Raw genomic sequence first — 15,641 nt, forward strand, 5'->3', positions numbered from 1 at the left:
CACTGATTACCGAATACCAGGAATGACCCTGAAATGACTGGATTTGCCCGCAAAATTTAACAGAGCAAGGGTAAATGCGATTACACCTCAAATATTATAACTCAGTACTTCATAGACTGAAATATACGCCATACTTTAAGGCTGTTATATAGGCTATTTTGACATTTAATGTAATGTCACAAACAGTCTTCATCCTGAAGATATTATATTTATATGTGCTAGTTCTGGTGAGATATTTTTTTCTTTCAATAGGCTAATTGATTATAGTATGATTAATAATTTTTCTTCTAATAAGCTAATTGTGCTATTTTCTGTAAGGCTAATTAAAATAAAGCTGTTTTGTCAACATTGAATTTACCAGATGGAGCTGAACACTAGTTTCATTAGTATAAAAAATGTACACATTTGTATATCTGACAGTGTTTACTCGTATTGAGTTATTGGCAAGGAAAACACATTTTAAGAAAAAGGAATAATCATTAGATTATCAAAACAATTTTATTCAAAAATATTTTTTTCCAAGTAGATGTTACATTGCAATAGACACTGCTGATATTGAGTCTCTTCTTAATCAAATTTCGCCTGTGGCATCAGTCTATATTTCAAATGTCTTGCATGGTGTGTCAACACAAGAAGCATCAACACTCAGGTGTCTTCAAGCTCAGCCTTCGTTGCTCTTGGATCATTTCAGTCACTGGATCAGTTCTCTATTTCACAGCACACCAACACGACTCTGACAGGACACCATCAAGTTCAGCACGAAGTCTTGAAGAACACCAGCCTCCAGCATGTGCCGAGTGATCACGGTCTTTTTATTTGTGCACACATCTGCAAAACTTCACTCATCGAAACTTCAGCGACTGGCGTGTCAGTCCAGTAATAAGCATAAATTTGTCCTTCTTGTCCTGCTGAAGAGCCATAAGCGCTTTGGTGATGCCCTCAGGATCCTGGTACAGCGTGAGGATGCTCCTGGCTCTCTCCACCGCCTTCAGGTCTCCTGCTTTCTCGAAGAGTTTCACCAGCACATCCTGGTTGATGTTCTCAAAGATGTTCGGCGACGCTTTCTTGCGGTGCGCCGTGTCGAATTTGACGCCGCTCACTGCGGGACGGACGCGACGCGAGTCTGAAGACGCGTATGAAGACATGGCGGCAGAAAAGATAGTTTTCGAGATGTCCTGTGTCTGGTAGCAGCGGTTGTGCTCTCAGTGACTCCAGCATTGAAGATAACAGCCGGTTTTATAGGGGACTGACTGACAGAGCGAGAATTCCCTTTTGAGGCGACGTCATATACACGGTTAGTCTACGCCCAACTTTAACCGCTGTTCTCAGCAGGACCCGCTGACGCAAAGATTAGCTTAGCGAAGAATTCATTATGAAGTAACTGGCTCACTATAAGCGAAATCTTTCGGTTCGTTTCAATTAAACTTTGTCTAACAGAGTTTTTTTTTAACCTAAATTGCCTGATGACAGTAGGCTACTGCGGGCTACAGCTCCACAATAGAATATAGCCTAGCAATAATGTGTTTTCTCTTCAGTTACATTATGCAGTTATTTATTTGCAAGAATTTATATTAGGCTACTATACTATAATTGTGTATTAGCCTATATAGCTAAGTACATATTAATCTCTAGTTTAATAATTATGATAGGCTAACAACAACAACAACAATATATTTCACATAAATTGCTCCTTAAACCTCGATTGATTGTTAATCAAATAAAAAATAATTCTATTTATGAAAGAAAAAAATGGAACTATTAGGCTATTACCGCAGGGTTTAGAGAACACACTTGATATTCTATTCATTCAAAATCATTTACAGTTTGCTACTAGGCTAGCTTTTGTTACCAATTCATCAAAAAATAAAATAAATACAATCTTAATAATAAAGTCTACATTATAAAGAAGAAGTATTATCATATCTAGATTATGAATAGGTTATGGAATATGGCCGCAAGTTTTGGAGTTCTTGCTTTACAGAAGTTGTAAATGAGTTTCTCCAGTGTATTTTGTCATACTATCTTTTTTATTGATGATGTGGGAGACACAAAGGGTGAGACCACTTGCTTAGTTCAGATGATTTCATCTGTACAAGTTTAAATGTTTAATGTCTCCTGGGAAGTATGACATTTACCTTCAAACTTTATGAAAATGACAAAATGTTATTTAAAATTTCAGTGAAAACTTTAAATATTTTAGTAATTGTCTTCCTCCTGTAGGACATTACGTAGTAAACAAGCTGTTTCATTGGCAGAATGCTATCTCATCGGTGATGTTGGTTTGGGAATGAAGAACAACATGCAGCTCTCTCATTTTATGAGATAATGTTTAGAAGCACTGATTGTTCTTTCCGCATGACCGTATTTGTCCCATGCATGCATTATAGTGCATGTGCAAAGAGTATACCATGCCATGAAAGCCATAAGAAAGGCTTAGCCTATATGAATCTAGGACACTATAAAAAAAAGTGTTAAAAACTTGTTAATTATAAGTAAAAAATGCAATTTTTCAATTATACAGACAATGAACAATTATATCAAAGTATGAAAATGTTATATAAAAAAAGACTTTGAATGGTAAAAAAAAAAAAAAAAAAAAAAAAAACATACAGAATTATATTTATAATAAGTAAAATGACAAAATGACAATCTACATTATAACCCAAACCCTTAATTATTAAATTTAAAAAAAAAACAATCTGGTTAAATTAACCCTAAAACTGGCAACGTATCCTGTGGGATATAAACATTTGAGAGGCTATGGAGCAAGTCATGGAAAGTGAAGGTCTCATTTCTTGGTTTCATGTTGAAAGGGTGTTTGTTGTGAATATTTAGATATATTGACTTTGTTCATAAATGTTTTGTTTACCTTACAGGCAGCATTTAAAAACAGCATGACCCCCTGTAGTGGGAAATCTACTAACCTTCTGATAAAACGTGATATATTTTACAAATTTACAATGGAGGGGACTTGCATGTTTAAAAAGTTGTTGTTGAGTGTTAGCTTATTACGTTTATGTTGAAATTTTAAGGACTTAATGAGGACTATTTATGAATATATATTAGCCTACTTTATAATAATTCATATGCAAATTTTTAGGTCTATAATTTATCAATATCTCCAAAACTTTGCTGAAAAACCTGCTGTACATAATCTACTTCATGCCTTCTGTCCTCTGATTGGTAGTTCATACATTTTTTTTCCAAGTAACCTCTTTTACTCATAAATCTTTAATATTTTTTTTATAAAGTAAATGTAGGATAAACATTTTCTGGAATGAAGCAACTTGGTTTTACTTGATTATTCATGCCTCATTTTTTATGTTAAAAATAAAAAAATATATATATTTTTACATTGTTTTCATGTTAACATAAATATCAAATATGACAAAACAGGCTTTTGGGGAACATTTGTTTGTCCATCTCTCAATTATCATTGATTTGCATATATCTATCTATCCCAGTGTGAGAGGATAGAATATACAGTTTGTACAGTATAAAAATCATTATGTCTACGCCTATGGAGAGTCCCCACAAAGATAGCGATCCAGATGTGTGTGTGTGTGTGTGTCATTCAAAAAAAAAATAAAAAATACAAACTTGTATATAAATATATGTGCATGTTTTTTGTTGTGTTGTTGTTGTTGAGCATCATATTTATACATCATGCTTTTATAGCTCATAGGCCAATATGCAATTTTTTGCAAATCAATGATAATTGGGAGATGGACAAATAAATGTTACCCAAAAGTGTCATATTTGGCATTTACATTAACAAGTAGTTTTACTTTAAAAAGTAGTTTATTAATATTGTAAATAGTCATTTTTAACATTAAAAATGGTGTATAAATATAAATAATCAAATTGCTTCAGTACAGTAAATTTTGTCTTACATTTAATTTATATGAACTATCGATCAGAGGACAAAAGGCATGAAGGAGATTGTGTATGAGAGGGTTTTCAGCAAAGTTTTGTTCATATTGATAATTAATTTGCCCTAGAATTTTGCAAATTAAATATGATACAGTAGACAAATATATTAATAAATAGGCATTATACTTATTGTTCAGCAGAATTTTATGAAGAATGTTTGATTTAATGCTTTAATTTATGAGAGAATAAATGTTTTAAAATTTGCATTGCCAAATAAGCATTATTTTTTCAATTAATTTATACTGCCAAAGGGGTGACGTATCCTGGAGATACAAATATTAAAATAAACAAATAAAATTTTTTTTAAAAGAAATCATGAAAATTTGTTATGTCCTAATCAGATGGAAAATAGCAATAAATAAATTTTTCTGATTTCTCTTTGCCCTTGTTAGGTCTAGTATGAAATTTAACTTTGTTCCATTAACCTAAATGAGTTTTCAATATAAATGTATTCGAAAATATTGTTTATCACTTATTCATAAATATTGTTTATCACTTATTGTTCATCAGAATATGTTACAAAGAATGTTTATGATAAGTTATTAGAGAATAAAATGTTTTGAAAAAGTTTAAAATGTTGTAAAAGGCATTGCCAAACAAGAATTCTGTTTTCAGTCAATTTATACCCCTAAACTGGCAACGTGGGATACAAACATTAAAAGTCATATTTTGAAAAAAAATGATCAAGTTGTATTATTTGTATCCCAATAAGATGGAAAATAGCAATAAATTAATGTTCTGATGTCTCTTTATGGTCTTGCCATTTTTAGGGTTAAGATATTTAATAGATATTTTTGTTGAAATCCGATGGCTCAGTGAGGCCTGCATAGCCAGCAATGACTCTGAGATTTCCTCTCTCAAGATCCATAAAGGTACTAAAAACATTTTTAAATCAGTTCATGTAAGTACAGTGGTTCAATATTAATATTATAAAGCAATGAGAATAATTTTGGTGCTCCAAAAAAAACAAAATAGCGATTTAGTGATGGCAGATTTGCTTCAGGAAGCTTCTGAGCATTGTGAATCTTTTGTGTTGAATCATAATTCGGACTGCATGCCAAACCGCTGAAACCATGTAACTTTGGTGCTCCGAACCGCTGATTCGACATGCTGATTCATAATGCTCCAAAGCTTCCTGAAGGTGTGTTTTGAAATCGGCCATCACTGTATAAGTCATTTTATTTATTTATTTATTTATTTTTGTATAAAAAATCTATAACAAGCTCTATAACAATAATATTTTACCACTGTACTCACGTGAACTAATTTAAATATGTTTTTTAGTACATTAATGGATCTTGAGAGAGGAAATGTCATTGCTGGCTATGCAGGCCTCACTGAGCCATCGGATTTCATCAAAAATATCTTAATTTGAGTTCCGAAGATTAACGAAGATCTCACGGGTGTGGAACGGCATGAGGGTGAGTAATAAATGACTTTATTTTCATTTTTGGGTGAACTAACCCTTTAAGTCCTGTAAGTTGCGAGGTGGGGCCTCCATGATCGGACTTGTTTGTTCAGCACATCTCACAGATGCTCAGTCAACACCTCACACTCGTTGTGCTCCTCAAACTATTCCTGAACAATTTTTGTTTTGTGGCACGGTGCATTATCCTGCTGAAAGAGGCCTCAGCCACCAGGGAATACTGTGTCCATGAAAGGATTTACATGGTCTGCAACAACACTTAGGTAGGTGGTACGTGTCAAAGTAACATCCACATGGATGGCAGGACCCAAGGTTTCCCAGCAGAACATTGCCCAAAGATTCACACTGGCTCTGCCGGCTTGCCTTCTTCCCATAGTGCATTCTGGTGCCATGTGTTCCCTATAAGTGACGTGCATTCAAGAGATGTAAAAGAAAACATGATTCATCAGACCAGACCACCTTCTTCCAGCAAGCCTAATATATCCCACCCACTAACAGGTGCCATGATGAAAAGATCATCAGTGTTATTCACAACTGTCAGTGTCCATAATGTTATGCCTGATCGGTGTGTGTTTGTATTAATACATTCATTAAATTAATCTTAATTTCCATTTTAAAGGATTAAAATGACAGAATACAGACAGATATCATTCAATGTCTAAATGTAGTTGTCTAAAAAAAATTCTAAAATATCCTTTCTGAAAATAAAATAAAAAGTTTTTTTTTTTTTTTCTAGCCTTTAAAGGCTTCTTTTTTTTTTCAGTACTACATTAACAACAAAAGGGATTCAATGCACAAGATTATTCCAGTTATGAAATATACGGGTGGATAAAAACAGCCTCTTTCTAAAAGCACTTGAGAAACAGGCTGTACCTTTGCCAGCTAGTGTAATCAAATTTCATAATATGTCTTTATATTTAGTTCCCACAAGCCACCAGTCCTTTCTTTATGATGGGAAAGGGAAGGGTCTATAAATACATATTTCAATAGCAAATGTGTGCTCTTACACTGATACTCAACATTTCTTAGGAAACACATTATGCTATTTTTATTACAGCAGTGTGGAGTTATCGTCAGAGGGGAACGGCTGGGAACACTGTCTGGGATCTAAGAAGGCCATAATGTTCTTTATGTAGTCTATAGGGCTTCAGTGGTGTAACATCCGGCACTGGAATGCTGTGTGAATTCAAGTTTTATATTCAAAGCAAAACTACACCATTAAAAGAATATAAATTGTACCGCTCCTTCAATAGAAGGAAGGATCGCGTCACATTGACTTCCCATTTGCACATACGCTACTGATTGTATTGTTAGGGCTCTCTAAGTCTGTTGACAACAGTCTCAGTTATTTACTGCTTATAATGTGGGCTGACAACCATCAACAGGAGGACACTGTTATGAAAATATGACAACAGTAACTAACAGTGACTCTTTTGTACCGACCACATTTCTATTTGAGTTTTTTTTGTTTCCTCTTAGAAATAACAGCCTACATTTTGTCTACCTCACTTGGTTTAGCATATTTAAACACTTTGTCACAACTTGATCTGACTCAGACTGAATAAATATAAACTCCTCAATGTGCACACAGTTAGTGCTTTGAGAACAGCGCTCTCTAGTGGCTGAAAAGAGAGGGGTTACATTTACTGATAATTGTAGGTGATCATCCAGTTTCTGACCGTGAAAAAACTCGAAGGAAGCATCAAAACATTTAGGGTCCATCTCAATCAGATCCATAGTTCAGAAGTCAGGGCACTGATCAAGGATCATTTTAAGGGCTGTCTCAATTGCAAAATCCTTCCAGTGGACTAAACATTTGCTCCCTAAAAAAATCCCACAATGTACTAAAACAGGGAGCATCGATACTCACTATGATCCCTTAAAGGAGCAATGTGTAAATTTTAGGAGGATGTATTGACTCATATATTGATTCAATATTATATACATAACTATGTTTTCAGTGGTGTATAAAGACCTTAAAGGTGCCCTAGATTGAAAAATATAATGTACCTCGGCATAGTTGAATAGCAAGAGTTCAGTACATGGAAATGACATACAGTGAGTCTCAAACCCCATTGTTTCCTCCTTCTTATATAAATCTCATTTGTTTAAAAGACCTCCAGAGAACAGGCGAATCTCAACATAACACTGACTGTTACGTAACAGTCGGGTGTACAACCCCAATATTTGCATATGCCAGCTCATGTTCAAGGCATTAGACAAGGGCAGCCAGTATTAACGTCTGGATGTGCACAGCTGAATCATCAGACTAGGTAAGCAAGCAAGAACAACAGTGAAAAATGGCAGATGGAGCAATAATAACTGACATGATCCATGATATTATGATATTTTTAGTGATATTTGTAAATTGTCTTTCTAAATGTTTTGTTAGCACGTTGCTAATGTACTGTTAAATGTGGTTAAAGTTACCATCGTTTATTACTGTATTCACGGAGACAAGAGCCGTCGCTATTTTCATTATTAAACACTTAAAGTCTGTATAATTCATAAACAACTTCATTCTTTATAAATCTCTCCAACAGTGTAGCATTAGCCGTTAGCCACAGAGCACTATCAAACTCATTCAGAATCAAATGTAATCATCAAAATAAACACTGTACTTACGCGATTAGACATGTTGCATGACGAACACTTTGTAAAGATCCATTTTGTGGGTTATATTAGCTGTGTGAACTTTTTTTATGTTGTTTAAGGCAAGCGTGAGCTCTTGGGGCGTGGAGCACGAGATTTAAAGGGGCCGCACACCCTGAATCGGCGCATTTATAATGATGCCCCAAAATAAGCAGTTAAAGCTGAAACTTCACAGACACATTCAAGGGACACCTTAGACTTACATCTTTTAAAAACATGTTCTTCTGCACCTTTGATGAACCATTATGTTTTTATTACCTTAGAATGAGCCATTTCTATCTACATACACCGTGGGTCCTCTTACATGTCAAGTCGCTATTTTATGCCGGCATGTTTCTACAGTAGCCATAAATGGACAAACTGATCTACAGAGCACGTTTGCTTGGCTACTCTCTTCTATCTCAGACAACAACATATTTGTCCTGTGTTGGACACCGTAGCTTCGCTATATTGCAATTCACAACCTCACATCTAGATGCTGCTAAAAATGCACACTGCACCTTTAACGGAAGTTCTGAAAAGAGAAACATGCAAATCAGCTCACTACACAATGACACGCCATAGATGTTTTGAAAAAAACAAACAAACAATTAATTATATTTCAACATAAAAATACATCACTTGACAGGTACTGAACATAATCTAACATTTATCATTAATTTACAGCTGAAATACTGCAAGTAGGCCTATATGTAAATCAAAGTATCTTTCATAGTGTTGGCTGCTTTAAATTACATTAAAAACATAAATGCCAGAAAAAAAAAAAAAATCAGTTCTGCTGCTGTTCATAAATACCAGTAGTGATGTTGACAAGGAACCTGTTGTCATGCTATCATCAGTGTCTCAATGTGTAGCAGACCAGGGTCCTTACCAGTGCCCAAATTTGTGTACACGATATACTGATTTAGGAGCTAGGGAGCTGACTGAGAAGCATAGTCATATACTGGTTTTGAAAATTATGTAGGACAATGTGTGAATTATTATTCACTTTTTAAAAGATTTTCTGTCAGTAATTCTGTTGAGGTTCTTTTTGTCTGAACATCAAATATGTTAATACTATCTGTTAATAACTAGGAGTGAATTTGGGTGATTGGGAGACTTTTTATCATTGAGATGACTTGGAAAAACTGCCCCAATCAACCTGAATTCACCCTGTGTTAAAAACACAAGTTAAATGTGTTGCTTACGTGTTGCCATGGATGTTGTTATGGAAACTAGTGCAGCCCTTGTTAGTGAACTACTCTTTATGGTTTTAGCGATAAGGACATTTTTAGTTTACACTGTGGGAAGAATAAATTATGATTCTGACTCAAGCCTGCATTTATTTGATAAGAACCACCTGCTGTTGTGTGTGTCAAGTAAGCAATGATGTGTGTGACCTGTTTTTTTTTTTTTTTTAGGATTATGCTGCGAGTGCCTCACTAGCTGAGGTGGCTTCAGCCCACGAGTGGAGCCGCATGGAGCATAACAAACTCCCAAGTGCTCCTGTTCCCCAGTTATCTGCCTCCCTTTCTGGCTAGCTTTGACCCTACAACCCTCGACCATAGAAAGAAAGTGAAAGGGCTTTGAACACTCAAAGTAGCCTTTAGTTAACACTGGGTCATTGTAAACCCCATGATGGTATTTAAACAAACTTGGTGTTTTGGGATTAATTTTGAGTTGACAAAAGCAAACCAATCCAATCAGGCTTTGTTGGTACCATGACATCAACCTTCTCAGTCAATTCATGGGGCGTGTGCACGTGAAAGTGTGACATCAGTAGAGAATAGCCAATCACACGTGTTGAGAAACACAACATGTTCTCCAACCTATATGCCTATAGGTCGTTTGTCACTTCCCTAAAAGACGACCCATAGGAGCGTTTACTAAAGTTGCACCCCTATCGACAACAGGACACTTTCATTTTAATGCATTGTACCCTTTTATCTGCGTCAGAAAGTGTATATGTACTATAAAACATTAAGGGTAGGTTTAGGGGTGGGGTGGGTGTAGTCATTAATAAAAAAAAATAAATAAAAAAAAAGTTTTGCTAAATGGAAAAGGACAAAAGGTGTAAAAAGTCCACACACTGCATTTAAATGAACGCGCGTTTTTTTACACCAGCAATAAGGTGCTTGAAAAATGACCTATAGGGTTTTTTTTTTTTTTTTTGGAGGACAGTCTGGAGCAACTGCAATTCACTATTCACTTTATAATATCATCTGTATTGAAGACTGTATTGAAGTGGCTTTTTTGTGCCTGGGCTTTAGGAGAGGCTTCTTTCGTGGACGGCACCCATGCAAGCCATTCCTTTGCAGTGTATGGCGTATTGTCACGGGAAATAGTCACTCCAGTTTGGCTTTCTACTTCTTTAGATAACTGCAGTGAACTTGCTTGCCAATTTTCTTCAACCCTTCTCACCAGAAGACGCTCCTGTCATGGTGTTAACTTCTGTGGACGACCTGGACGCTTCTGTGAGATGGTTGCAGTTCCACCTTTTGTACCACTTTTGTTACAGTATTCTGACTGATAAGTAAAGCTTTGCTGATCTTCTTGTAGCCTTCACCTTTCTGGTGTAAAGAAATCATTTCTTTCTCAGGTCTTGTGACATTTCTCTTCCATGTGGTGCCATTGCTGACGGCATGAAATGTGAAAGGGTTTTAACAAGCTTTTATAGTCAACTGTCTGCTGGACACCTGTGTAATGAATAATTAAACTCACCTGTGGTTGAATTCTTGTTAAATTAGACATTTATAGTCTAAAATTTAGCTTTGCTCCATAGACTTTCATTGGGGTGTACTCATTTTTGCATCACCCTAATTTGAGTAAAACTGAAAATTTTGTTCACTAAGTTATATTATTAACCTTACTTTCATGTAATAAGTTAAACAGATGTTATATAAAACTTAGGGAAATTGTTTTGTGTCCATTGAGATATTGTTTACAATGTTACTTTTCAAAGGGGGTGTACTCATTTATGCTGAGCACTATATAATAAATGTATATTTATGTTGAACTATTAGAGTTTAATAGTACATTGCCCTGACATAGTCGCCCTGAGGCTCCTACAAATGTAATTTCTGTTTCTTCTGAACCCACTAGAGCTCCCTGTCATGAACTCAGGTCAAACGTCTACTGTCATCTACTGTCTCTCACTCTTCAAAATGAATACAATTAATAGCTGAGATATTTCGATTGATCATGTCCTATTATTATTGTGATATTGCCATTTAAATAAAAGAAGAAAAAAAAAGAAGTCTACATTGGATGTGACACAAGGTGGACAGATAAATTACTTGGTGCTCAAACTTGTAAACTCATGGCTTGGAAACTCATGGTGCTTTGACTCCGGAGGACACACAAGAATACAAGTATATAAACAACAAATGTGTGTGGTTTTTTTTTTTTTTTTTTTTTGCCTTCAGTTGAATTGACAAATGAAAACAGTGTAGTGAATAACAGTTTCTTCACTTAAAATATACGCAAAAGAAAAAAGAACACCTTTGATTGGATTCTTTCAGCTGCTGTGGTTGCCATGGATTCCTGCTATGGCCTGAATATAAGAGGAGCAAACAATGGAAAGGGAATACACAGGGTGATGGACTAATCAAGGTTACTCCATCACAAAAAAGTCAGAATTAAACCCTATGTCTTATCTACAACCCCTGGCAAAAATTAGAGGATGTTCACCCCCAATTTTTTTTTTTTTTTTTTTTTACACCTTACCGCAAATAAATCAAAGATATGACACAAAAGAAGCTTTGTTCAATAGCTGAACACACTGGCTTCATGGAACATGCCTCAAACGAATCCAATTACAGTTTTTGGTAACACTTTATTCTACTGTCTTTGTTATTATTGAGTAATAACAGTAAATTATCCTCAATTACAAGCAATTAACCCTCAATAAAACCCTAATCCTAACCCTACAGTAAGTACATGTTGTTAATTAATATTACTCAGTACTAACAAGGACACTTTAAAAAAAAAAAAAAAGTGTAACCTTTATATATATATATATTTTATTTATTTATTTTTATTAATGGCTTGTTTTTTTACACACCTTAACGAGCTGTTGGACTTGGCTTATTGAAAGGAAACATGGCCCCAACATGAGTTGTCATTTAAAACGATGGAAAGGATTATACAACTCCTTCAACAAGGAATTTTAACATGAAGTGTGGCCAAAGAAGTTGGTTGCTCCCATCAGCTGTGTCTAAAACGTGTATAGTATAAACTAAAGATTATAAAAGGAAAACATACTGGCAGACCAAGGAAGACGCCAAAGTGTCAGGATAGAAAACTCAAAGCAATAGGCCCTGAAAATAGAAAATGCACAACAAAACAAATGAAAAACAAATAGTTGGAAACTGAAGTCTGCATATATGTCAGAACTGTAAGAAACTGGCTGAATGAAATGTGATTTACATACAGAAAAGTCAAATGAACACCAGCACTAACACCTAAACAGAAGAATACAGTGGGCTAAAGAAAAGCACTCATGGAGGGTGCCATTCAGATGAAACGTAAAGATGACTGCCTGAAGAAAACAATCAAATTTCCCAACTCCCAACAATTTATAATACGGGACTGTATGTCAGGTAAAGGACCAGGGGAGATGGCAATCATTACCTCAACAGTCAATGCGCAGGTGTACATTGATATTTGGGACACTTTTCTCATTCCATCAATAGAAAATAGGTTTGGTGATGAAGAAGTCATTTTTCAGGATGATAATAGATCTTGCCAGAGAGGATCTTGTCTTTTCCTCAGGAAAGACAAAGGCATATGGAACAGTCTGGATCTCAATCCATTTGAAAATTTATGGTGAACAAAAAAAAAAAAAAAGATTTGTGATAGTTTTTCATTAGTGAAGTCCATGCCTCCAAGAATTCAGGCTGCCATAAAAACCAGTGGAGGAGCAATGTATGTTTTCTGTTAATGCTTCCATAATTTTTTCCTCAACATTGAGTGATTTCATACTTTTTTCAGTTACAACATGCCATTAATATTATATATACATATATATATTATATATATATATATATATATATATATATATATATATATATATATATATATATATATATATATATATATATATACACACACACACTGTGTGCAGTATTAGGCAAGTTGATTTTCTGATATTTTTTTCCAAGCACATTTTACCAATTCCAATCCACATCAATCTTAATAACTACTATTAATATTGTTTTTAATCATTTATAAGTGACATATAATTGTTCATGAAGGCTGGAAATGAAAAATGCCTTATATTCAGGTGTGCAGAATTATTAGGCAGGTTTTCTTTTACAGGCAAAATGAGCCAAAAAAAGAGATTTAACTCAGACTGAAAAGTCAAAAATTATTAAATACTCATGAGAAGGACGCAATACTAATGCAATACTAGAAATTGCAAAGTTAAAGTATGACCATTGGACAGTGAAATGCTCATTGGGTCAGCGGGGTCATACAAAAACAGCTGGAGAAGAAAAGACACGTTAACTGCAAAAGAATTAAGAATTAAGGTGAAGAATTAAGTGTGAAACCATCAGGAACCCTTTAGTCTCCAGCGCCACCATTTCCCAGAACTGAAACCCTGGAGTCTTCAGAAGTGCAAGGTGTCAGGATCTCAGAGACTTAGGTTAGCTAAAGAATCCTAAAAAATGACCTGCTCCTAATAAGAATCAAAGCTGAAGTGTTATAAAATACATGAAGACTGGGTTTTTATAGGCCTTATAGACCGACAGCTTGAGAGTGACTCCTGAAGGACCAGCACCACATCCTCTTGTACCACTGTTTGAAGAATTTATCTTCCAGAATCTGGCAGTAAGGTGTCGGAGTTCACTTTTAGTCCATCTCTGATCCTGAAATGTCAGTCTTGCAGAGATGGACCAAAAATGATCTTCCAAAACATCCTTGATGTTTGCTAAGTGTTGTATTAGCCAATATACAGAAGACAGATATGACATGGGGGTGAGTAAATGCAGAATTTTGGGTGAACTATCCCTTTAAGATACAGCAGTGTGATTTGATTTAATACAATGTACAGTTATAAAACATGATGCCAAATAGCAGAAATTAACATCTAAATTGGATTTTGTAACATCTTTTAACAAGTTGTTAAGAGTGATTAAACATTCTATTTACCATATGATTCACAAAGTATTTTCCTCATCTATGAAAATACTGGCTCTCAGTTCTAATTTTTTTCTAACTCAGTGAAGTACATGTAGGAAAAGAGGCCACATTTGTTCAGTTTTAAAATGTCTAAATCAGCAAATGCAAGTGAAACACCAAGTGAGACAGCAGGTGGAGCTGTTTACACATTTCTCTCTGAACATATGCAATGCTCAGATCAGGCTTGATTGTTTGAAGTACTGTAAATGATACCATGATTTCTCTGCTAAGCATTTATTAATTAAATGTAATTGTGTGCACAGTATAATCCACAAGAAACAACAGTGTAGTAACATTCTAAAAATCAGCACAAAAAAGCATGATCTCATTCTTAAAATATTTTGAAAAACTCCAACAGGATCAAGTGACAGCCTTCAAATAAAAAAAAAAATCCTTAATAATTTGTTCAGTAATACAGTAAAATAGTCAGGGACTATGTCATCTTGCAGAGGGGGTGGAATTTAATACTGTTTTAATGAAAACAGTTTTAAAAGCATTAATCGAAGCTGAAGGATCACGTAACTATTGTTGTGCATGTCTCGCCTAAAAACACCCTTTAGCAGTCACAATACAGCACAGCCTCAAGAGTGCAAGCTGCACTTACTGTGTACAAGTCAAACTCTTATAATTTGGTTCTCTTGTAAGAAACACCAGTACACGGCCATGCTGGAGGATGAGCTTTCAGAAGGATTCTCAGCTAGACAACAGCCTTGACAAAGACAGTTCCATTTAAAGAGAAATACATCACAAAGAACAGCCAAAAGTAGCCACGCCAGTATGTGTGGGTGGTCAATAATGCTCTGGAAACCCTTTATTCCAAAATGGACAATTGCTAGAATCCAACTGTTCGGCTATTGCTATTAAAGGTGCCCTAGAATTAAATATTGAATTTATATTGGCATAGTTGAATAACAAGAGTTCAGTACATGGAAAAGACATACACTGAGTTTCAAACTCCATTGTTTCCTCCTCCTTATATAAATCTAATTTGTTTAAAAGACCTCCGAACAACAGGCGAATCTCAACATAACACCGACTGTTATGTAACAGTCGGGGTGTACGCCCCAATATTTACATATGCCAGCCCATGAACGAGGCATTAGACAAGGGCAGAACGTCTGGATGTGAACAGCTGAATCATCAGACTAGGTAAGCAAGCAAGGACAATAGCGAAAAATGGCAGATGGAGCAATAATAACTGACATGATATTTTTAGTGGTGTTTGTAAATTGTCTTTCTAAATGTTTCGTTAGCATGTTGCTAATGTACTGTTAAATGTGGTTAAAGTTACCATCGTTTCTTACTGTATTCACAGAGACAAGAGAGCCGTCGCTATTTTCATTTTTAAACACTTGCAGTCTGTATAATGCATAAACAACTTCATTCTTTATAAATCTCTCCAACAGTGTGTAATGTTAGCTTTAGCCACGGAGCATAGCCTCAAACTCACTCAGAATCAAATGTAATA

The 15,641-nt window shown here is 35.1% G+C and overlaps 1 protein-coding gene across 1 annotated transcript; it reads right to left on the reverse strand.

Moving 5' to 3' along the window:
- Positions 1–479: 479 nt before the first annotated feature.
- LOC137029734 (transcriptional and immune response regulator-like) lies at positions 480–1,245 on the reverse strand. The gene has a single exon (XM_067399397.1). It carries the CDS (start codon positions 1,143–1,145, stop codon positions 843–845), a length of 303 nt encoding a protein of 100 aa, XP_067255498.1. The 5' UTR covers positions 1,146–1,245; the 3' UTR covers positions 480–842.
- Between the last annotated feature and the right edge of the window lie 14,396 nt (positions 1,246–15,641).

The sequence above is a fragment of the Chanodichthys erythropterus genome, chromosome 10 (assembly GCF_024489055.1).
Source record: "Chanodichthys erythropterus isolate Z2021 chromosome 10, ASM2448905v1, whole genome shotgun sequence".
NCBI lineage: Eukaryota > Metazoa > Chordata > Actinopteri > Cypriniformes > Xenocyprididae > Chanodichthys > Chanodichthys erythropterus.

Bases quoted from the DNA above. Each gene is read 5' to 3' on its own strand.
- LOC137029734 (XM_067399397.1), bottom strand. From the start codon at position 1,145: ATGTCTTCATACGCGTCTTCAGACTCGCGTCGCGTCCGTCCCGCAGTG.